The following is a 22,734-nucleotide window of genomic DNA, read 5'->3' as shown; positions in this document are numbered from 1 at the left end:
CTTCGCACGTGCCAGACGGCAAGTAAAGGTGAAATGGTGAGGTGGTTTCCAATTTAATATATTAATATATATTTTGGCGCTTAAACGGTTTATTATATCATCTCTTAAGACTTTTAATTACCCTTTCAAAATTAGCTTTTTAATCTCAAAAATCACAACTTAATAGTAAATGTTTATTTTAACTTTCATGGCTAAATTCCGGCACACTGATTTTTCAAATTTCAAACTAAATTCAAAATTTTCAATAACACATATATATATTACAATAGGTGTGAAAGTCCTTTTTTTTCTATACCACAAGTCTTATATTAGTTAAATTTTCTTTTATACATTTTTGAGTAAAATGCTATGAGATCGGATTGAATCTTCCATTTATAAGATGAGAAGTCATACAAATTATTGTTGAGTTATGGTCATTTTGATGTATTGGTTAAGTAGTCAAATTAGGTTGAACTTATACGTATTTTTAAATAATTAATTGATAATAAATATCTTGTAGAAGTAGATTGTTACTTGGTAATTTTCATAAACAATATTTAAAGTAATATCGTATGTATTTATAATTGTATGTCAAAGTTTCAATTTTAACTCAAACGTAAATAAACTTTTTGAAGTTCATATAAAAATTATATAGATTGGAAAATGTATGTACAAATTAGTTACTAACTACCACTGTACATTTGTTTTTTTTTTAGCATTTGTCCAATTAAAGAGAAAATTAAATTATTGTATTTGAAAGTATGAATGAATACAAAAGGAGATATTAATAAGTTCGAGATTTTAGGAGCAAAATATAATTAAAAATCGAAAAATGATAATCATAATAGCCAATAAAATGATTAATAAATAAATTTGAAAAGAAGTTCAGTCAAAGAGAAATTACATAGATACCCACTCTCCTTCCTTCCTTCCTTCCCTTCCTCTTCTTCTTCTTCTTCTTTCTTCTGCGGCGCCATTTTTACTGCGCCTCTCTCCGCTCCGACACCGTCCCCGATTCCCACGGGTTCGGCTTTGTTGATTCAACCAGGTTTGTTCATCTTCTTCATTCAACATCTCTCTGTTATTCTTTCTTTAATTTTGTTCCTAGATGCTTTTGCTGTACTTTGCTTTTTCTGTCTAATGGTAATTGGAATTCCAAGAATGGAAAGATGATAAAGGAATGAAGTGAAAACGAGTGATTCTTTGGAGAAATTCCGATGTTAAACTATGTTTTCGAAATGCTTGCTTCCAATGTGGTCCTAGTGAGTTCAACCGAGTCTACTATGACTGAGTTGACTCCATTTCAACGCGGATCCGGTCCTTGACCTGTGCGAATCTGTTTTCTTCGCCTTTTCAGTGGTGTCCATTGCTGTTTCTGACATTCTTTCTTTCTTATCATCATTTTGTTATTTATAATGTTATATGGTCTGTATTGCACTAAATCTACATCGTTATTTGTCTTGTTGTTTGTAGGATTTAAGCTTTGAGAACTTTGATACTTTTCTTGGACTCGATGGAACAGGTTAGTGATGATTTTTTGGATTTGAAATGCTTGTTTTTTTTTTCGTTTTTTTCATTTTTTTCTTAGTCGATCTTATTCGCTATATGGGCTGGCTTCGTAGTATGAGAAAGTTGAGAAGATTGGAGAAGGAACTTATGGTGTAGTTTACAAGGCACGCGATCGTGTCACCAATGAGACTATTGCTTTGAAGAAGATCCGTTTGGAGCAAGAAGATGAGGGAGTGCCAAGCACAGCTATTCGTGAAATTTCACTGTTGAAGGAAATGCAGCACGGCAACATTGTGAGGTACGTGTCACTGTTAATTATCTACCCTCGTTCAACTAGTAATGGTGGTACAATTTTTGCACAATACTGTAAGGGGTTCTTTCCAATTTAGTTAAAATTTTGAAATCGGCCTGTCTTTTTATTGGAAAAGCGTTGTGTTTGAAGACAATGCTGCAATAAAACGCCTTCTGCCACTCTCAGTTTTGACTTCTCTTAGGCTTAGGAGCCTAATGTAGAAACTATTTCTTCAATTCACGGATATGGGGTGGAGTATGTGTAAGTGGAACTTATTTATGTCAAAGGCAGCATCTCTTTCCGTTATTACTGTCATGTGGGTCATCCCGAAATATATGTAGTTCTCAATTAAAACGGAGCATCAATTGATTACCATTTATTCAGTAATTTGCAATTAGACAAATAAATATAAGCATGATATCATTTACCTTTTCAATGGTCTGTCACACTTGTAAAAGTGGCACTTGCACTCTGCCTTCTTGTTATTTTTATAATCAATTTGCTGGAAACTGAATCATTTCCATCTCTCTATAGGTTACAAGATGTAGTGCATAGCGAGAAGCGTCTGTATCTTGTTTTTGAGTACCTGGATTTGGATTTGAAGAAGCATATGGATTCATCTCCTGAATTTTCAAAGGATCCACGCCAAGTAAAAGTGAGTGGCTGCATTTTTGTTTGTAACTTTCCTGGGCTCTATGTTAACTTATATTGATTGTTATTTCTCATTTATATTTTAGTATGAGAGGGTGGATTGATTAATTGGCATAATAACTAATTCACTATAGAATATCATATTTTTATTTTCCATCAAGCGCACATATTTTCTAACAGCCTAATTTTGTGGCTTTCTTAATCATTAAAAAAAACTTTTTGGAAAAATGACGTGTTTATGTGGTACTATGTCAAGGTTGGTCATGGTGTTCCTTTTTAGTATATGCAATACCTTCTCCTTCCTAACTGATATCGTGAATAGGTTGATGCTATATTTTTTGTATCAATTCAGCATGATGCTTTTCTTCAGTTTTGATTCGTTTCTTTCTTTCATTTCCTCATATTTTCCTTCGATCTTGTTATAACTCTTGGTTTAACGATATGGTGCAGTGACTGTCTAACAAAACTTTTTTTCCTCTTATGTCAAGCAGATGTTTCTTTATCAAATTCTTCGTGGCATTGCATATTGTCATTCTCATAGAGTTCTTCACCGAGATCTAAAACCCCAAAATCTGCTGATTGATCGTCGTACCAATGCCCTGAAGCTTGCTGACTTTGGACTGGCAAGAGCATTTGGTATTCCTGTTAGAACATTCACGCATGAGGTATGAATATACACTGGATGATAATCTTTTCAATTTTTGTAGTAGTGTGAATTTATTACGTTGCATGCTTGTTTAATGGAATATAAATTTGTATCCTTTGCCCTTTTTCTTACTTCCAATGTAGACATTGTGATACGATTTATTCCTCAGAAAAAGTATATTGGAAACATAATTTGGAGCACTAATATGATGTGCAGTTGGTTGTACTTTCAGATAATCATAATTAATGAGGAGAGTTTCATTAAATGGGTGTAAGCGAGCCATATGGAAACTGGCTAGGTAAGTCTAGGGCAAGTTTTCCATCTAATGACAACATTGCCAGGAAAGATTAGCTTTGGCTTCAGCGATCTATAGAGGAAGTCCTTGAATCATGAAGTAACTTTCTGAGCCTATGTAATAATCAGAAGAATGAAAACGCCATATGATCTAAGGTTTTTGAAAATGTTCAGTAACCTTTTGTTCAAGAGTTGATCAGACGTCGTAAAATGTAATGAAGCTAGAAAAACCTAATTGGGATCATCTACTTTTCCAGGTTTGAAATAGAATTTTGAGTGTGCTTGAGAACACGATCTCGAGAGGGTTCAGATTTCTAGTCTGTGACAACATAACTTCATTTTGATGGTTTTATTTTATTTCGCCTTTCATCTTCTTGTTAGTGAGAAAATTCAGATTTCCTCGCAGTACAAATTTAGTGACAATAAGCTGTTGATTTTTTTACCCTCCCAAAAGAAGTAGAAAGGATGACCTCAGTAGGTTTCTCTGTAGTTGGTGAAAGTAGAATGCATTATGAACATTTTTCCTGACCTTTTACCAACCTCTACTAAGGTTTGGAAAATGTATTAATTTCCATTTTTCTTTATCCTTTTTCCCAATAATTCAATTTGTCTATGACTTTTTTCTTTTATGCATCAACCTATTATATTGTTGTGTTCTCAAGTTAATAATAATAATTGGAGGAACCATCTAGGTGGTGACCCTTTGGTACAGAGCACCAGAAATATTGCTTGGTTCCCGACATTATTCCACCCCCGTGGATGTGTGGTCAGTGGGTTGCATATTTGCTGAGATGGTTAATCAGCGACCGTTGTTCCCTGGAGACTCTGAGATTGATGAACTGTTTAAGATATTTAGGTAAGTAGCTTTATTTTTTGCATTTGTCCTCCACTTCCTACGAGGATATGGTCCAATCTATTTGCTAAATTTTAATTGATTACATACTAGCCTGCTATTTTGTTGGTATCATAATATTGTTACAATTGGGACTACACCAAAATCTCTCCATGGTAATCCCCCATGTAGGATATTTAGGTAAGAGTCAAGATGGAGAAAGATAACCCAATCATTAGTGGAATATAAAATAGTAGTAATAATAATAAATAAATCTCTCTATTCCACTAGAGAGGGGGAGAGGATTTAGGAATTTGAAAAATAAAGGAAGCAAAAGGTCTTTTGTACTCCCTTTAAATGGAACCTTTTTTTTTTAAATTTTAATCTCTTTGGATAATTTCATTCATCAATGAAATAGTTTCTCATACATATGAAGCAAGAAAACCCGGTTCATCTGGCTACGGCAGCCTTATATGAATGCTCAATGATGGAGAGTATGATTGGCTCCAGAGTTTCATTCATAGTAGTATGACTAGGATAGCACCTAAAGCAATATTTCTCATCCAAGTCTATGTCTGTCTATACTAACCTATTCATGCTTTCAACTAACCACTTTGTATGGAATACAAAGAGTTCTGGGAACTCCAAATGAAGATACGTGGCCTGGTGTTACATCTTTGCCTGATTTTAAATCTACTTTCCCCAAGTGGTCTCCCAAGGTAATTGAATTGTATTAATTTTTTTATCCTACCAAAATATCATTGTACGTTTGTTGTTTGAGTTCGCTCGTATTGTACTTGCACAGGACCTGGCTTCTGTAGTTCCTAATCTTGAAGCCGCTGGAATTGATCTTCTCTCTGTAAGTATAACCTTTTTTCTTTGGGGCTTGGTGAAGTGAGAGTATGCCACTTTTTTCCCTTCATTTAAATCTTCATTTATATCTCATGATCTAGATCATTAAGTGTTGGTAGTTGATTTGCCTCTATTTCCTCTTCTTTTGGTTTAAGGAGTTGAAGTGAGAGGCAGTCTTTTATACACACACACACACACACGTACAAACTTCTTTCATTGAGGAAAAATAAAGAGAAAGGTTTCCAACTAAGATATTGCCTAGAGAATAATTACAAAATGTTTTTGAAACCGAACCACAAAGAGAAACATGAATCTCACCAAAGACCAAACCTCATTAGGATCTCTTTCTCCACCACGAAACACTCTACTGCTCCACTCTCCCAAAATTCCCACACACCCCTATGATCCAAAGAAAACAATCTTGTTAACCACAAATCTGTAACATGCTGACAGTATGTATCTGGCTCCCTTACTCCAATCTTATTTTTCAACATAAAAAATATAATAATATCTCTAGTGTAAAGACCTTTGAATTTTGATGCCTGATACAATACTAGAATGGTCCTTTCCTGTTCACATTACTTCCATTAGAAACCATAGACCTCTTGGTCATTAACATATCACTATCCTAGTTGAGCTTTGGCGTTATAATGAATATAACTAATTTCATGTTATAGTAGCAAAGGTGTATGCTATTTGATATCTCTGTCTTGACATATTTAACCATTATGTTTCAGAAAATGCTGTGCTTGGATCCCACCAAAAGAGTCACTGCCAGGAATGCCCTTGAGCATGAATACTTCAAAGATGTTGGGTTTGTTCCCTAATTCTTCTACCAATCCTCCTAGGAGAGTGTTTATATAGCCTCCTCTATTGTGTAGCATTTTATGGGTTTTAATTGCGTGATTTGAAAAAGAAAAAAAAGGAAGAAAAAAATACATAAATATATAATGAGTGTGCTGTGTCTGCTTATTAGTGGTTTTTATCATTTTTCTTTCCATCTGATTCTTGAAAACTTAGAGCAGGTTTTGTTAAATGTGGCTTTTAACAGAATATTGGCTTTCCAAATATACTTCTCTCTTTCATTTCTTGCCGCAAATATATATATATATATATGATATATAAATACACGCATATATATGTATGTGAGAATTCCTGTTTTTGCTTGTAACCTTCCTACCTATCCTTTAACCAAAATTTTGCCCCATGGAATGGATAAGCATTGTTTGAGAACCATATTTATTTCACTTCTTACTTCTTAGCATCCAGACTTGAGGACTATAATAAGGTTTTGCCATCTGTTTCTTTGGTTGAACTTTCAGATTGTAGTTAGTGTATCAACTGCCAATCCAATTCTGTTTTATTTATTCTTGCTCTTATGATTGAGAAATATGTATATTTTGTGAATAAATTTTATTGATATTATTTGAAATAGCATGTTGTTGTTCTTATTACCTTTTTTTAAACTTTAGCTTTTAAAAACTTATCCTCTACCTTAAATACGACTTTACATATAAAGTTAAACTACTCTTGATTTTTCTTTTATTTGTTTAAAAAGTATCTCTATTTTTATAAAAGTTTAATATCATCCTAACTTTCAAAACCATTTTTGAAGCATAGATCCATTAGAATGTTATATGGAAATTGGATATTCAATGATATGTTAGTACCCTGAAATGAAAATTGCAAGTCTACACACCTTCACACGGGTTTAAGTTATTGTCATACCTCAAGTCTCAATTTTGAAATATTTGTTAAAGGTTTTAGGTTAATGATGCAACTTCGTTTTCTAAATAAGTAGCAAAATTTAAGAATATCTTTTTCACAATTTCGAAAAAAGGAAAGAGTATTTATTATGGTTCCTCACGTGAAAGGGGAGCAATAGGATAAGTGTGTGGTCAAACATGTTATAGAAGCTTTTTGTTGGCAATGAGTGAGTGGTAAAGCTTTGGCCATGTGTGAGTATTTGGTACGCAAAACATGAAATCGTGTTTCGAATATCAAACACAAACCCGCCATTAAGTTCAAAAAAATGTTAAGTTATTCACTTAATATTTTTTGCAATGTGTATTCATATTTTTGTGTGCAATTCTTGGAATATTTATTTATGTTTCTTTTTCATTAATTAAATTTTTTTATTGACAAGAATAAATAAATATTAAAAATTAGGAAGGAATATTGGTTGGTTAGAGTTGATTTTTCAATCGAATCAACTGCGGAATACAAACATATCATTGATCGATTGTTTAGACTTTTAAATTTTATAAAAATATTATCAGTTTGGATTTTTTTTCAATCTCAAACTAACACCAACCAAATCTTCCCTTTTGTTTAATCAACCACCCTTGGTTCGATCAGTTAGCTTGATTTTTCTTTGAAGTGACACTTCTCATTACTGTGTAAATTCCATTAATTCACATGTGTGGATTTTCATGTACAATTTACTCCTTAAAAAAATTTGTGTTTTTTATATAATATACACATATATAATACCGGACTTTGTATTAATATTATAAGTTGGCCTTGTGGTAATTAGTTCTTCTTGTCACCTCCAAATGGTCCAATTTTTGTTGATGTACATTTTTCAATGACTTCAAATATGTAAGTCTAGTGAATTAGAGTGTATATAATGAAATAAAGAGCAATCTAGCTTGAACCTAAAGAGTTCAATTAACCCATCAAATTTTATTCACATTAATTGGAGGTAGAGAATCAAAGCTATAACTCAAAGTTGTTTTTGTTTTATTTTTATTTATCCTTTCTTAATGTTCAGAGAGAATATACTACCATTTTATTTGTGTTTTTTTAGAACAAATAATTGCAACCAAAAGTCAAGAAAGTTAGTGCATCAATCATTCGAACTCAAGGTAGATAGTCTTTTAGCCAATTTTCACTCCCAAAACATTATCGTGTATGAGTGGCGAAAATATTTATGGTTTTATAAAGTTCTTTGGATGTGAAGACTGAGAAACTTTGTTGTTTTTGAAAATTAAAAATCGATCTACGTTTCTTTTAACTTTCAACTTTCAAATGTAAGCTCATCATCAAAGTTGATCTATATTCTTCCTTATCATAAGAGATGTCACATGTGATTTTTTAATTTCGAGTTGTTTCATATAAACAAAATCAACTATAATTATTAACTTGTAACATAAAATTACATTATAAGTACACTATGCATTTGCTTTGTTAAAAAAATTAGAAAAATTGTCAAAAATATCTTGAAAAACCAACCATTATTGACATTAATTTCTCTTGTTAAGGGTAACTTTCAAATTTTCCTACTACACATTAAAAACACTTAAATTTAGGAAAATGTGTGGTTGAAAAAAAAACAACCAATCATAATTCATATTAAAAATAGTGTAAGAAATTTAGACCTATTTTTGTCTAAAGAAATAACATTAAAAAAAAGTGTTAATATTTATTGAAAGTTTGCAAGGTGACAGAGTTTTAAAATGTTAGGGCACAGAAAAATAATAAACAAATCATTAAAAAAAAAATTAAAGCTCTTCATTTCTTAAACATAAAAATTGTTATTATAAAAACCATAGCATTGGGAAAGGAAAATCATAGAGATGTGGACAAAAATATTAGAGAAAAAGAGAAAAAAAGTTCACGTAAGAATACAGGTTGATTTTTGCCTCTTTCGTCCACTTGACGGATTCGTGAAAATAAAAACATGCTTTATATTTCGTTGGTTAACCCGTTGATCTTTTTCTTCTTCTTCTGTTCTTCTTCTTTCACGAAAGCTCCGAAATTTTGTTCCTGTTTCTCCAATCATTTTTCTCTCTGAAATCATAAAATTCGGTGAGTTACTACTTCTGTCTTCGACGATTTTGTTCAATCAACTATCTGTGTTTTTCATTTTTTCCTCTGTTCATTCTTTTGCACATTCAATCTGGCCCCGAAGTATCGTAAATCTTTCTAATTAGTTTGTCAAATTTTTATTTACATTAGATTAATGCTATGAATTTCTGTTTTGGGATTTTTGTTTTTGGCGATTAAACTAGAACTTTGGAGGTTATTGTATTTCATTTTTATGGTATTTGTTATTAATCTTTCGTTTGCTTTTAGAATCTAATCTCCATTGCAGAAGATGATGTGGGTTTTTTAATATCAGATTATAGAATCAGTGTTTCAACTATGGATTGTGTATCGTTTGGTAGATATTAGCTAACCTGATAGAAGAAAGTAATAATACAAGTTCAGGTTTCCTGTTGGCATTTTCTCTTGTAAATAGGTTTTGAGGATTTGATATGTAGCTGTTAGACTTTCTGGCCTTAAATTTTTGTATTATTTCAGCTGTTTTTCTTCTCCTTGGAGCTGGAAGTTAAAGAAGTATATGATGTGATAAGATAAGCTTTTGTAGGATGTGATTGATTCACTCGTTTGAGGTTCTATTTTTAATGTGATCATGATTTTTGTGCAGATATTATCTGTGTTCTTCGAGTGAAGTTGAAAAATCAATAGCCCATCTTCGCATTGGAAAAAGTTTAATACAGATCAGATTATCTGGCTTGGTAATTTCTTCAGAGATGGCACATCGGAAGCAGCCCTGCAAATCTTTTCAGGGTTGTACCTCGGGCTGTATGTCCAACCCCATGTTCGAGCAATTTCGACTCCACATTTTCTTTTTATCGCGAGTGAAATTTGTGAAGAAGAAGGGGGTATTGAGCAATAGGAATTTGTCAAAATGCTCAAGTAGGCTATTACAGGGGATAGGAACAAGCTTTAGTGGGAAATCGAAATGTAACCGTCGTCCGTTATACAGTTGTAGATGCCAACAAGCACAAAGCACAAGTGGTATGACTCCAGAAGGTGAAATGGAACATGGTTTGGGATGGTGCAGAGACATCGCGTCCAATCAACAATACACCAAATGGATCAAGTGCTTTGGAGTTTCAAGATGTTCAGTTTGCAAAACAGGAGAATGGCACAAATGGAGCAGTTAGAGATCCTTTTCATAAGATTAGTATTGAGTCGATTGAGGATGAGGCGTGGGACTTGCTTCGGGAATCCATTGTTTATTACTGTAACAGTCCAATTGGAACAATTGCTGCAAGGGACCCTACTAGTTCTAATTTACTAAATTATGATCAGGTCTTTATACGTGATTTCATACCTTCTGGTATAGCTTTTTTATTGAAGGAGAATACGATATTGTTCGCAATTTTATCCTCCACACGCTTCAGTTGCAGGTATCTAAGCATACATACATCAGAACATCATTTTTAATTACCTTCCATTGTTTTTACTTCCCTGACTAATGCTTGCGATTTGTTATTCCCAGAGCTGGGAAAAACTATGGATTGTCACAGTCCTGGTCAAGGATTGATGCCGGCTAGTTTCAAGGTCCGAACAGTTCCTTTAGACGGTGATGATTCAGCAACAGAAGAGGTTTTGGATCCTGACTTTGGGGAGGCAGCGATTGGCCGTGTTGCTCCTGTTGACTCAGGTACAAAGACCATCAAGTATTTCCATTTTCCTTTAGAAGAAAAGTTTATCATTGTATTTCAATATCTGAAAGGTCACACGTATGCTTCTCTATCTTATTAGGATTATGGTGGATAATTTTATTGCGTGCATATGGAAAATGCTCTGGTGATCTCTCAGTTCAGGAGAGAGTTGATGTCCAAACTGGGATCAAAATGATATTGAGGCTTTGTCTTGCTGATGGCTTCGATATGTTCCCTACTTTACTGGTAACTGATGGCTCTTGTATGATAGATCGTCGTATGGGAATTCATGGTCACCCTCTTGAAATCCAAGTAAGAAATCATCAATTTAATTGTAATTGCTTATGTTCTAGAAGTTTTGCCATTAATATATTCAGTGGTTGCCATGGCATTTGAAATGTAAGACGAGGAAAGGGGATTTAGTAATCATGAATAGCCAAGATATTGCAACAATACCTTCAATTGTCGTGGCTCAATTGGGGAGTTCCTCTCCATCCGCCTTTTTGTGTAAAAGTTTGTTTTGCTACGGGGGTGTGTTCTTTGTGGTAGGATCTTGGAAAGAGAAATAATAGAGTTTTTAAAGGTGTGGAAAGGGACTCTAGTGATGTTTGGTTCTCGTGAGATTTCACGTTTCCCTTTGAACCGATTTTTTGTTACTCTTTACTAAATTCCTTGCTACAGTGGGGTCTTCGTTGCTTGCTTTATTTTTTGTATATTTTGTATTCCTCTTTTTCTTTTTTTAACTCCCCCCTCATGCAGTTGTTTCTAAAGTAATTAACGGTTTGTGGTATGATTTTGCAGTTGCATTCATAGAAATTAATGTTTTACGTTTTGCACCTAAGTTACACTGGTCATTAAATGTTCGTTTTATCTCCTTTGTAGGCACTTTTTTATTCAGCATTAGTTTGTGCACGTGAGATGCTTACTCCTGAGGACGGATCAGCTGATCTTATCCGTGCACTTAACAATCGTCTGGTGGCTCTTTCATTTCATATCAGAGAGTATTATTGGGTCGATTTGCAAAAACTAAATGAAATTTATCGTTACAAGACAGAAGAGTATTCATACGATGCAGTCAACAAATTCAACATCTACCCAGATCAAATTCCTTCTTGTTGGTGATTGGATGCCTACTAAAGGAGGTTATCTGATCGGAAATCTGCAACCGCTCACATGGATTTCCGGTTCTTTTCTCTCGAAATTTGTGGTCCATTGTAAGTAGTCTTACTACAATAGGCCAATCCCACGCCATTTTGGATCTCATTGAATCCAAATGGGGGATTTAGTTTCAGACATGCCATTCAAAATTTGTTACCCTGCTCTTGAAGGTCAGGAATGGCAGATCATCACTGGCAGCGACCCAAGAACACGTAATTTACTTGACTTCGTACTGTGAGATTCATTTAAAGGAAAAAAAAATGCTTCCTCTTTTTTTTATATCGGTTTTGTTTCTGTTAATGCAGGCCATGGTCATACCACAATGCAGGCTCGTGGCCAACATTGTTGTGGCAGGTATGTCAACTCTCAAGTCAGATTTCTGATCTTATTAGTAGTCTCTAGAACCCTTCAAAGGGCAGCAAAATGTTATCAGAATTTGAAGTTTAGAAGCACTTTATCGGTTTCCATTACTCAATTAGTATCCTAAGTTCACTTTTTCCTCTACAACTATCATTTTGCAACCTGATCTGTTAAATTTTGGCTTAAGACTTGCTATTCTTTGACAACAAAGCATATACTATGTATGTCTCTACATTTATTTCCGTTGTCTTTGGACATGAGAATGCGAAATACAACGTTGAAGTATTTTTTTGATCTACCCTTCTCAGCTCACAGTTGCATGCATAAAGATGAACAGACCAGAATTGCATCAAAGCCATTGAGATTGCCGAGCGACGTCTGTCTAGAGACAAGTGGCCCGAATATTACGACACGAAAAAGGAGGTTCATTGGAAACAAGCACGCCTATTTCAAACATGGTCAATTGCAGATACCTCGTGGGCAAGCTCCTCTTGCCGCCTAGTAAGGCAACATTTTAATAACAGCCGAGGATTCGGATCTTGTTAATGCCTTCTCTTGCATGATTAGTTCTAGCCAAAAAAAGCGCGGTCAGAAGAACTCAAATCCGACCTACATAGTTTAAGTTATAGCGTATATCAAAATTCAATACTTCATATAGGTAGTTGTAGCGTATTTGTTATCTACCATTTGTTGAGTGGTTAAGTCAAGTTTGTAGGAGGCTTATTCACATATGTATAGAGATAATATATCTTATCAACATGGACTTCATGCGAAAAGTGGTAAATTTATTATCATGAATAAAATAAATCTTTGTAGGGCATACCTCAATTATTTGAACAGTTCAGTCCAAAGAACTCTTAAAAAAGATGGCAACCCCACTATCTTTTATTACTTTTTGAGTTGAATCGGTTGAGTTCATGTTCAATTGATGAATTAAATTCTAGTAAAAGAAAGGTAAGAACTAAAGGGAAAAAAAAGCAAACACTGTGAACGTGTGATGGTTACCGTTCAGAAAGCAGAAAAAGTGATAAGCTTGAATAAACGTAAAACGTAAATTTAGTTCTGCTTATCTCAAATATTCAAAATTTTCTTGTATCAGAACTGTTGATTATGAAAATATTGAAGTTAATCAAGAAATTTTCAGTCCCAATTCATGAAAATTAGACTTAAAATTCTACCATTTTCTTTTTATTACGATTCTCTTACACCCTCAAACTCGGGTGATCATAGGACAATTTTACCCTAAGTTTTCAAAATCTATATCATTCTATTTTCCATCTCGAAATCAATCTGAGGACAGACAACTTTGTCCAAAATCCAAATCATTCTTATTTTCATCTTTCATCTCAAGGTATCTTTGCCCAAAGTTCTGAAATCAGTCTCAAAGAAACTACCTTGATTCAGCAAATGTTATTTCGATCACAACTCCATCAATTCAAACAGCTCCCGAACGACTACTCTAACAAATTTTATATTATCAAATTTCAATTATCTTAATCTTAAAATTTTAAAAAAATCTCTATACAAACAATTAAGTTTCAAACATAAATTTGAAAAACACTTAATTTGTTATCACTTCACAATCAGTTCTCTAAAGCACGATAGAGTCCAATAGTTCCGAAAGTTTCTGCTTCCAAAATCAAACGTATTTAAGAAATGGCAAGTAAAATCTTAATTAATGAACTTTAAAATTTATCAGGTGGGTAGAAATTTACCAACCTTTACCTTCGCAGTTTCACCTTCACGATCGCTTGCGGCAATTCCATTTTCTCTCATATAAAACAGATGGTTAAGAGCATCCAAAAATTACGAAGAAAATTCATTAATTAAAATAAAAGTACAACATTAGGCTCATCATAACACCACGATAATGTTAAGACACTACATGTGAAAAAACAAAAATTCCAAAATCTAAAATCTTGAAGAATCTCTGAACATTCAACTTTGTTATTATACTTAATCGAAAAGACTGAAGCCCATATCCTGCAAACAAAAATTAAACAAGGAATTAGAAGAAATTACATGAACTTAAAAATGATTCTCAAAGATACAAATAAAGAAAACTAGATGAGAAAATTTTGATTGATTCATGATAGCCATTTCAAACACTTCATTAATTTAAAGTTTATGTGAATTGCCATTCAAAATTTTGAAATGTGGCTTTCCACATTACCAGTTCATTTTATAAGGTTACATCGACTAATGCTAGCTATCAAATATGGTATCCCAGCACACAATCCAAACAAGCATTCGGTCCTAAATTGAGACCCAATCAAGATGAGGAAGATCTTGATGGGGCATGTTGAGAATCCCTAGAAAAAACTAACAAGAATCAAACTGTTTATAAGATAGATGGACAACTACTCTACCCTAGTAGTTTTAAAATGAACCCCATACTATCAAACAAAATTCAAAAAGCAAAAACAATTTTTGAAAAACAAGTTTCTTTAGTGATTATAAATCGTGAGCAGTTCATTCTTAAAAAAACCTAAGGGAAGTAGTGTTTAGAAGCTGAACATATCACAGAATCAATTAAAAACCTACATTGGGTGTTTTTTAAGGTGGAGAATCTTTTAGCATTTTCTACAATATATTTAGGTGCAAAAATTTCAACTGTTTAAAATGCAATTCCAAGAAACGAAGGAAGCTTACATCGTCTGATTCTTCCTTCTCTTCAACCTTCTCCTCTTTCTTTGCTTCAGCTGGAGCAGGGCAGCAGCACCGCCACCACCACCTCCGGCAGCAACTGCCACAGCAGCACCTCCACCAGAAGGAACAGATGCTAGCTTTTCTCTTCCGGATGCGATGAGCTCTGTAATGTCCTTACCCTTAACATTAGAGAGCAGAAGATTAATTCTTTCCTCATCAACTTCAGCTCCAACTGCAAAACGGTTCGGGAAAGATAAATTATGACCCCATTCAACATATTTGACTACAATGTAACTCCATATTCAATGCAAATGTGAGAAATAAAATTCAGAAGTATAACATGACTTCAGGACTGGAATAAAGCATAAGAGTCATTAAGATTTAACATTTCATACAAATATAAGATCAAAACCAAATAATAGTCTGACATATGTAATTTAACATAACGTATTGCAGCTCCAATCTCTTAAACCATCGAGAAAAGTACAATAATTAGAGGTTTCATATAATTAAAATCTAATGATGTCCAGCCACAAATAACAAACATTCTTCTTATTGTTACCCAATCCCAAAATGAGGTAGAACAATTAACTATAGCTATAACAAAACTATTAAAGACGAAACTGCATAGTTCGAAATGGCAGAGAATAGCAACGAAGCAAAAAAATAACAAGATACCAAATAAGAAACATTACTATAAAACTAACAATACATACTAACCAAATAAACACCAAAAACTAGACATCAGCACATAAATTCTCCAGAAGTCCACAAAAAACTATAGAATCGAAGAAAACATAAAGGGAAAATGAGAGGGAGATGAAAATTTACCAGATCCGAGAATATCCTTCAAATCTTTAGCTGATGGGTTGGAGTTGCCTCCCAAAACGGCGAGTAAATAAGCAGCAACGATCTTCATCGTTCTTTGCAGACTGCAAATCGGAAACGGAAGATGGAGAAAGAGAGAGTTTATTTAGGGTTCTGTAAACGTTATTGAAGGCTTCTTATTTATATTATATAGCGGAGAGAAGTAGGGTTTCTGATTTTCCTTTTCGTGGAGTTGGAAGTTTCAAGCCGAACGAAGAATTCGCAACTACCAAGCTTTTGGGCCGACGGTATTTAAATTGGGCCTTATTTGATAGGCCCATTAAATCCAACCCACCTTAAGTCCACATCGTTGGATCTACGATTTATTTATATATCTGTTTACGGATAGACTAATATTTGCAACATGGTCTATGAGTTATTTCTATCAACTCTAGGTTTTGCAAATTTTTTAAAATATTGTTATATACTTAATTGTTTTGAATATAATTATTATATTTGCAACTATACGATTAAAAATGCATTGCAACAGAGTTTTTTTTTCTGAACGATAATGAGTTGTGTGTTCAATTACAAATTTGGTAGATGTAGTTTGAAAAGATAAAGGGCAAAATGCACTTTTCGTAAGGTTTTTTGTTATTGTATATTTTGTCTCTGAGGTTTTAAAAGTGACATTTAAGTTATAGAGATTTGGAAAATAATTCTAAATGGTCCAACTGTAAAAGTTGAGTAACAGGAGAATGAGTGGTACTAAAATAACCACTATTCTCATAATTTTATATTCATTTGTGTTGCTTTATTTTATTTTATTTTGTCTTTCTCCTCCAACTTTCCATTCTAAAGGTTTCTTTTGTTCCATGCAGATAGATTTTCAATAATTGGTATCATTTTTGTTGTATGTTTAGTTTTCAATTGTATTTATGATTTAATAAAAACTCATAAATACATTTTCCCATTTGATAGAATTCTTATATATGTCTCTTTGTTGTAAGGACTATCTCTAATAATTTTATCATTCTATGTCGATTAAATTCTAATATATTTTATAAAGTTTGAGATCTAAATTTACGATTTAACCCAATTTTTTCTATTAGCTTAAGTGCTTGTATCTATACGATTTTATATGTTTTTGTTGGATGAATTGTATGGTATAAACTGCAATATAAGATATTTTGATCATATGTCTATTTGTATTATGATATGCATAAATAGTGGTATATCATAGATACGTTGACTTTGTAGATATCTCATTCTTTAAAATAAATTCTAAAAAATCATTTAAAATATGTGTTTAAACGCGCTAGATTTTTTTTTAATGGTTGTTCCAAATAAACTATTGGTTAAGTAGTTACTTGTAGACGTTTGTTTTCATTCTTTTTTATCTAGGTAAAAAATGCGATGGACATACTTAACACTCGTGGTCTTCAACCTCCTTTCAAGTTAGAATCTAGACTATTGGTATTATTGAACCAAAGAAACCTATGTTAAACAATGGGCTAATCCATTTGTAGCACGCATGTACCGCATAAAGTCCAACGATTCAAACTGTTTCACAAACAAATTATTTAAATTGCAAATAGACTCGATAAAACGACACTTGATAATACAAGGGGGAGAGACCTACGAGGAAAAACAATCCTTCAAACTTCTAACCACAACGAAAGCTTTGAGGATCTTGATGGACCAATTGAGAAATGTCTTCTCAGAGTTAGCAAGGATGAGAGATCCCAAAGAATCACGAACCACCAAAACGACCCTTTTGCCATTTGGAAGATCATCATTTTCTTGTTGGATGATCTCAGACAAATTCCTCCACGTGTAATTTGATTCTATCAATCGACACTTTACAAAACAGAGATTGGTCGCTAAAGTTAATCACATCCTTGTAGCTCCATGCATTCCACGACTGGTCATGTCGTCTCGATCTGAACCCTTAAGCTTCCCGATAGCCCCAGTCCAGCAGTCCACCGAATTCCAACAACACGTGAAATCAGCCAAAAAAAGAAAAGAAAGAAAAACTACCTAAAGAAGAGCCAAATACTTGTAGAAAACTTGCTTCCTGTAACTTGAGGCTTCTGGACAACGCACTATTCGTAAAAAGCCTCAATATAATGTGGTTTTTTTCACCAATCAATCAAAGGTAATCGTATTTTATCATTTCAGTATGAATATTTAGAATTTGAAAAACAAAAACTTGTAAAGTAAAAATAATGCTTTTTTAATTAATAAACATCACATCCTATATTCGAAAATAAACTGATTTAAATTTTTTTCATATATGCCATCATCGTTTAAAATCAATTTCATATTTGGTTTTACATTTTTTAAGTTCAATTTCATACTGTCAAAATTGAGATTGAAGTGATGTATTAAGTGAAAAAAAAAAAAAAAAACGATTTTAATTTTCTTAAAATTATTTTCAAATATGTCATAAGATGTCAACCTTTTTAAATTATTGTCAACCCAATAAAAAATGAGGTAACATAAACTAATAAAACATTTCACATCTTCAACGAGATAGTTAATTTTTTAAACGCAACAATTTTGAAAAAACTATATTAGTGAGTTCATCAAGCAAACCCTTAATCATCGTTAATAATCTATTAGCTGATTTATTAAAAAATTACCCTAATGGACAAGACATAATTTTTAAATGACTATAATTAAATTAAACATTTCAGAATATGATCATTAAAAGTTCATCATTCAATTGACATATATATATAATATATATATATATATTACGAATAATTGCAAACATACAATTAAATTCAAAATATTAGTATAAATTACAAGTACAACTATAAAAATATATCACTCACTTATAAACTATATAGAAATACATCCTTCACTTATAAACTATAAAAGTCAATTTATTTAAATTATTTTATTTTATTTGTAATTTTTTAAAAGTATTGGAAGATTCTTAAATATTATTCTTATAATTGTTATGAACTGTAATTTTATATTATTTTAAAAGAAATGTGGATGGAAAGGTTTGCATACCTTAAAAGTAAAAAAATCAAACTTTTTAAAATGGCAATAGACCAAATTGAGAAGGACGTGAACTCAAGCAATCAAATCCTATATTCTACCTTTTGAAAATGTTTCCATAGAATTATAAATATTGTTGGTCATATTACGAAGTGAAAAATAACGAAACCTTCTTCTAATATTCTATCAATCTTCTTTTACTCTGTTCAGTATCCAACAAACGTAAAATAAACTCAAACACCAAAATACAAATTCAACCAACTTCCCAATTCAGCATCAAATTTGTATCAGCAGGAATGAATAATTTCAAACAACAATAACAGCCATTGAAGGCATCTTTCCCTGGAGTCGCCAATTAATTATATACGAAAGCAAAACGTCGAAAGGAACAAAGAGATTGGGCAAAACAGATATATATATATATCTGTAGACTATGGTTAAGATTTAACGTAGACGGTCATACAAGAGACGCTCAAATAAAAGTATTACATAGACTAAATAGACAAGTTTTGCATACAATTACAATATTATTAGCTTCAGGAAATAAAGACCTTATGCATTGAACAGAAAATTTCCATTATGTAAATGGTGAATAGTTTAAATAGCGGCCAGGGGCTCGGCAGGTTTAGCTTCTGCTTCAGCCGGTGCTGGTGTCGCTGCAGGTGCTGCCGAGGCATCCTCTTCCCAGTAGGCAGTCTTCTTGCCAGTTTTTGAAACAGTTTGGAAAACTACATCGCGCTCTACATTTCCTTTCACAGTCACCTTTTGTGCATCAATGTCGATGTCATACGTCTCAACTCCTGAAAATGGTAGCCAGTAGGTACATTCAATTGGTTACAGCAAACGTTTAAGACAGAAGTAAACTTGCAACAAAATTAACCATCATTTAAGAATTCGCTGGCGCATGGGTAATCGATCCACCAGATCTTCGAGTTCACTAAATACCATTGACAGTCTTGGACATAAAACAGAACTAAACTTGCAATAAAAATAACCATGCTTGCATATGATTGTTGAGATTGAACCATGATCAAATATAATATGTGCATCATTTCCCAAAATACAAAACACCACATATTAGCGGAAGAATAATACTTTGCTGCTAGGTGGGCTGCAGTTAAACAAGGTCTTGTGACCCGATCACACGGGTGCTATGTGACAAACTGAACTTTATGTGTTGTATATATATATTTTTAAGTTTCTGTTTTCTGTTATGACCTGGCTGGACTATGAAAAAGTGGCAGCAACCAAACTAGCAGCTGAATATTGAAACATGAATCTAAAAAATGCAATATGAAGCTCCATAACTTGACCCTCGCGCTCGGATACAAATATTTCACATCAAACAATCGCATAGAAAATCACAAAAACTGCAATTTACCAAATAAATTACAAACCTTCCAGTTTTCCCAAGACCCTTTTGACGGCCCCAACACAGCCTTGACATGACATAGCAACCTTAAGGACAGTAGTCTGCACAAAAAACAAATTCCAAACTGTATTCATTAAGATGAAATCAAAGAACGAGTTGAATACAGAACAGAATGTCTGATACCAAGAGATAAAAGTTAGCTCAGCTCACACAAGCACTAAATTTTGACAAGAGAGTTTAATATCAATCGTCCCTTATCAAAAATTTCAATAGAAATTTACTCAGCCAATTCTATCAAACCGAACTTGTATCCAAGAATTATATCAATAGATATTCTCACTCGTTCATCAACAGCTCAGGTTCCCAGAAATAACATAGAACAATAATTAAAAAACGCATAACAGTACAGAAAATTCAAGTTTTGCAAATCGGGACGACACTCAATCAATGAGCAAATTATCGATATATGATCAACGTAAAGCTTTCTTTGTGATTAATCAACCAATTACCAAACAACAAATCAGTCAATATATGATACTAACGAAATACTTCAATGGAGCTCTCTCGGACTTTGACCTCATTGGCTCGGTTACTGTGATTTCCATCGTCACTCATCTCAGATTCAAGTTATGGAGTGGATAAAATTTCAAAAAAAAAAAAAAAAAACCTTCTACTCCAATTTAAATCAACGATTCATGGTCTAAACTTCAGATTTGAAGTTCAAAAGGGACGAACTAACGTATCTTCGATCTCCAAAGCATACGAAAAACGGAGAGAAATAGAGAAATGAAACAAAAGATAAGGATGAAAAACGGAAAACCAAACTTCAAACAATTGCATATAAAAAACGAAGCGAGAAATTCGTAGTGGCGCACCTGAGACATGGTTACAGATTAAAGAAATTTGGAAGAGAAACTGTGGAAAAAACTAAAAAGTATTGGAAAATTCGCCCTTGCTTGCCGATCTCGGCGCTGTTGGTTTTGCCAAGCCTTTCACGGGGCTTTAAATAGACTCCGTCATGATGGGTCGGGTCAACCGAATTGATAATAGTCTAATAGTTAAAAAGAGAATCCTCCCACGATTTCTAACAGGATAACTTTCCAATTTCAACTACCACTTAAGGGCGTTTTCGTCAATTCAGCTCTCCCAATGCAAACTATTTGGTAAAAAAAAAAACACTTTTATGTTTTCAATTATTCAATTTTAACTATCTTACTTTTAATAATAAATCATAAATTAAATCACAATATTTCTTGTGTAATAAAATAAATAAAAGATAAATTACTATGCATCATATAAAAAACAAAATTGATTATAAAATATAACAAAATTTTGAAAATGACATTTTTAGAAATAGTTTTTTTTTTTAATTCTATCACTATAGTATAACAATAACTATTCGTGATAGAATTTACTATAGATTATAAATATTTTATAAATTTTACATTTTCAAATAGACTATACACACTGGTATGATTTTTGATATACTTTTTAAATAAATATTGAAATTATTTATAAAATAAAATATGAATTTGGTTTATAGAAATTTTTTAAAATAGTATATTTTACAAAATATTTACAAGCTATAAAAAATTATATAATTGATAGTAATTGATGTGTTACAGTAATACAAGACTATCGGTGATAGAATCTAAAATTTTGTTGTAACTTGTAAGTATTTTAATTTATTTTGCTATTTTAAAAATTATAGTTTTATTCTAAAACAAACTATCATACAACTAAATTTGAGATAGAAAATATTTTAAAGAAGTTCCTTTCCAAAAATCTTAAAATATACCCTTTTTAATTTTAGAGAAATACATTTGAAAGATTTTGTAATTTTTTTCTTTTTCTGTAATTTTTTAAAAAGAAAATACTTATGATTTTAATTATTTTAAATGTTGATATGACGTAAGATGTCATGTCACTGTTTAACATATTCTGACCTAATGAGAATAAATAAACTATTGTAAACAAAAAAACCGTTGAAAATATTTATAAAATATAATAAAATTTTAAATTCTATCCAAGTCTCGAACTTTAATTTTTTTGCTATATTTTGTAAAGATTTTGGTCAATCTAAATATTAAAAAATAAAAAAGTACATATTAAATTTCACTTACAATTTTTTTCAATTCATCATTATTATTTAGAAAAGTATTTTAAAATATAACAAAAACTTATAACTAGTTACAAAATATAAAATCTATCTAATTATCTACCACCCATTCCAATTTTTTACTAAATTTTGTAATTAGTATAGAAAGAATTTCTGTATTATTAAAAAAAAACTTTTTTTTCAAGTACACTAACTTTGGAAATTATGACCACAAATATAAGAAAAGCTTGATTTTGGCAACTTTAATTTTTAAGGCGAAAAGTTGAGAAAAATGTCGCAACTAAAATGGTCACCGATTGAGAAAAGAAAAGAAAAAGGCACACCTTGATTATTGAGTTTCATTAATTATTTTTAAATGGTCCATTATTAAATTGATCAGTAGTTGATTAACTAAAAGGTTATGTGATAAATTGAGTTTATAGAATTTTAATGACTTTGTAATTTGTGTAATAATTTCTTTCACCTAATGTGTGAATTTTGACCAGTCTTCTATTATGAGTTTATAACTAAAAGGTTATGTGATAAATTGAGTTTATAGATTTTTAATGACTTTGTAATTTGTGTAATAATTTCTTTGACCTAATGTGTGAATTTTGACCAGTCTTCTATTATGAGTTTATAACTAAAAGGTTATGTGATAAATTGAGTTTATAGATTTTTAATGACTTTGTAATTTTTGTAATAATTTCTTTGACCTAATGTGTGAATTTTGACCAGTCTTCTATTATGAGTTTATAACTTGT

General features: G+C 32.2%; 3 protein-coding genes and 1 pseudogene across 4 annotated transcripts; 2 read left to right on the top strand and 2 right to left on the bottom strand.

Moving 5' to 3' along the window:
- Window positions 1-871: 871 nt before the first annotated feature.
- LOC116405161 (cell division control protein 2 homolog A) lies at window positions 872-6,183 on the top strand. Its single transcript, XM_031888949.1, has 9 exons — window positions 872-1,027; window positions 1,453-1,501; window positions 1,602-1,786; window positions 2,315-2,435; window positions 2,923-3,096; window positions 4,064-4,227; window positions 4,835-4,922; window positions 5,009-5,062; window positions 5,793-6,183. Exons 2-9 carry the CDS (start codon window positions 1,493-1,495, stop codon window positions 5,880-5,882), a joined length of 885 nt encoding a protein of 294 aa, XP_031744809.1. The 5' UTR covers window positions 872-1,027; window positions 1,453-1,492; the 3' UTR covers window positions 5,883-6,183.
- A 3,705-nt stretch (window positions 6,184-9,888) lies between these two features.
- On the top strand, window positions 9,889-12,871 carry LOC116405241 (alkaline/neutral invertase E, chloroplastic-like). Its single transcript, XM_031889202.1, is given in 14 exon segments — window positions 9,889-10,201; window positions 10,204-10,256; window positions 10,351-10,513; window positions 10,615-10,826; window positions 11,397-11,632; window positions 11,634-11,680; window positions 11,683-11,709; window positions 11,712-11,789; window positions 11,792-11,906; window positions 11,978-12,026; window positions 12,341-12,381; window positions 12,383-12,498; window positions 12,501-12,539; window positions 12,542-12,871. Coding segments are annotated over 14 exon segments (1,602 nt in total). The 3' UTR covers window positions 12,655-12,871.
- Window positions 12,872-13,821: 950 nt separating this feature from the next.
- On the bottom strand, window positions 13,822-15,712 carry LOC116405294 (annotated as a pseudogene). Its single transcript, XR_004218450.1, has 3 exons — window positions 15,513-15,712; window positions 14,685-14,913; window positions 13,822-14,015 (listed from the first exon to the last, which is right to left on the bottom strand). The product of XR_004218450.1 is annotated as a 60S acidic ribosomal protein P2-4-like (transcript).
- Window positions 15,713-18,897: 3,185 nt separating this feature from the next.
- Window positions 18,898-20,964, bottom strand: LOC116405315 (copper transport protein ATX1-like). The gene is made up of 3 exons (XM_031889415.1): window positions 20,748-20,964; window positions 19,898-19,973; window positions 18,898-19,300 (listed from the first exon to the last, which is right to left on the bottom strand). Exons 1-3 carry the CDS (start codon window positions 20,754-20,756, stop codon window positions 19,098-19,100), a joined length of 288 nt encoding a protein of 95 aa, XP_031745275.1. The 5' UTR covers window positions 20,757-20,964; the 3' UTR covers window positions 18,898-19,097.
- Between the last annotated feature and the right edge of the window lie 1,770 nt (window positions 20,965-22,734).

The sequence above is a fragment of the Cucumis sativus genome, chromosome 7 (assembly GCF_000004075.3).
Source record: "Cucumis sativus cultivar 9930 chromosome 7, Cucumber_9930_V3, whole genome shotgun sequence".
In the NCBI taxonomy this organism is placed as follows: Eukaryota; Viridiplantae; Streptophyta; class Magnoliopsida; order Cucurbitales; family Cucurbitaceae; genus Cucumis; species Cucumis sativus.
This window is presented reverse-complemented; position numbering and strand designations above follow the sequence as displayed.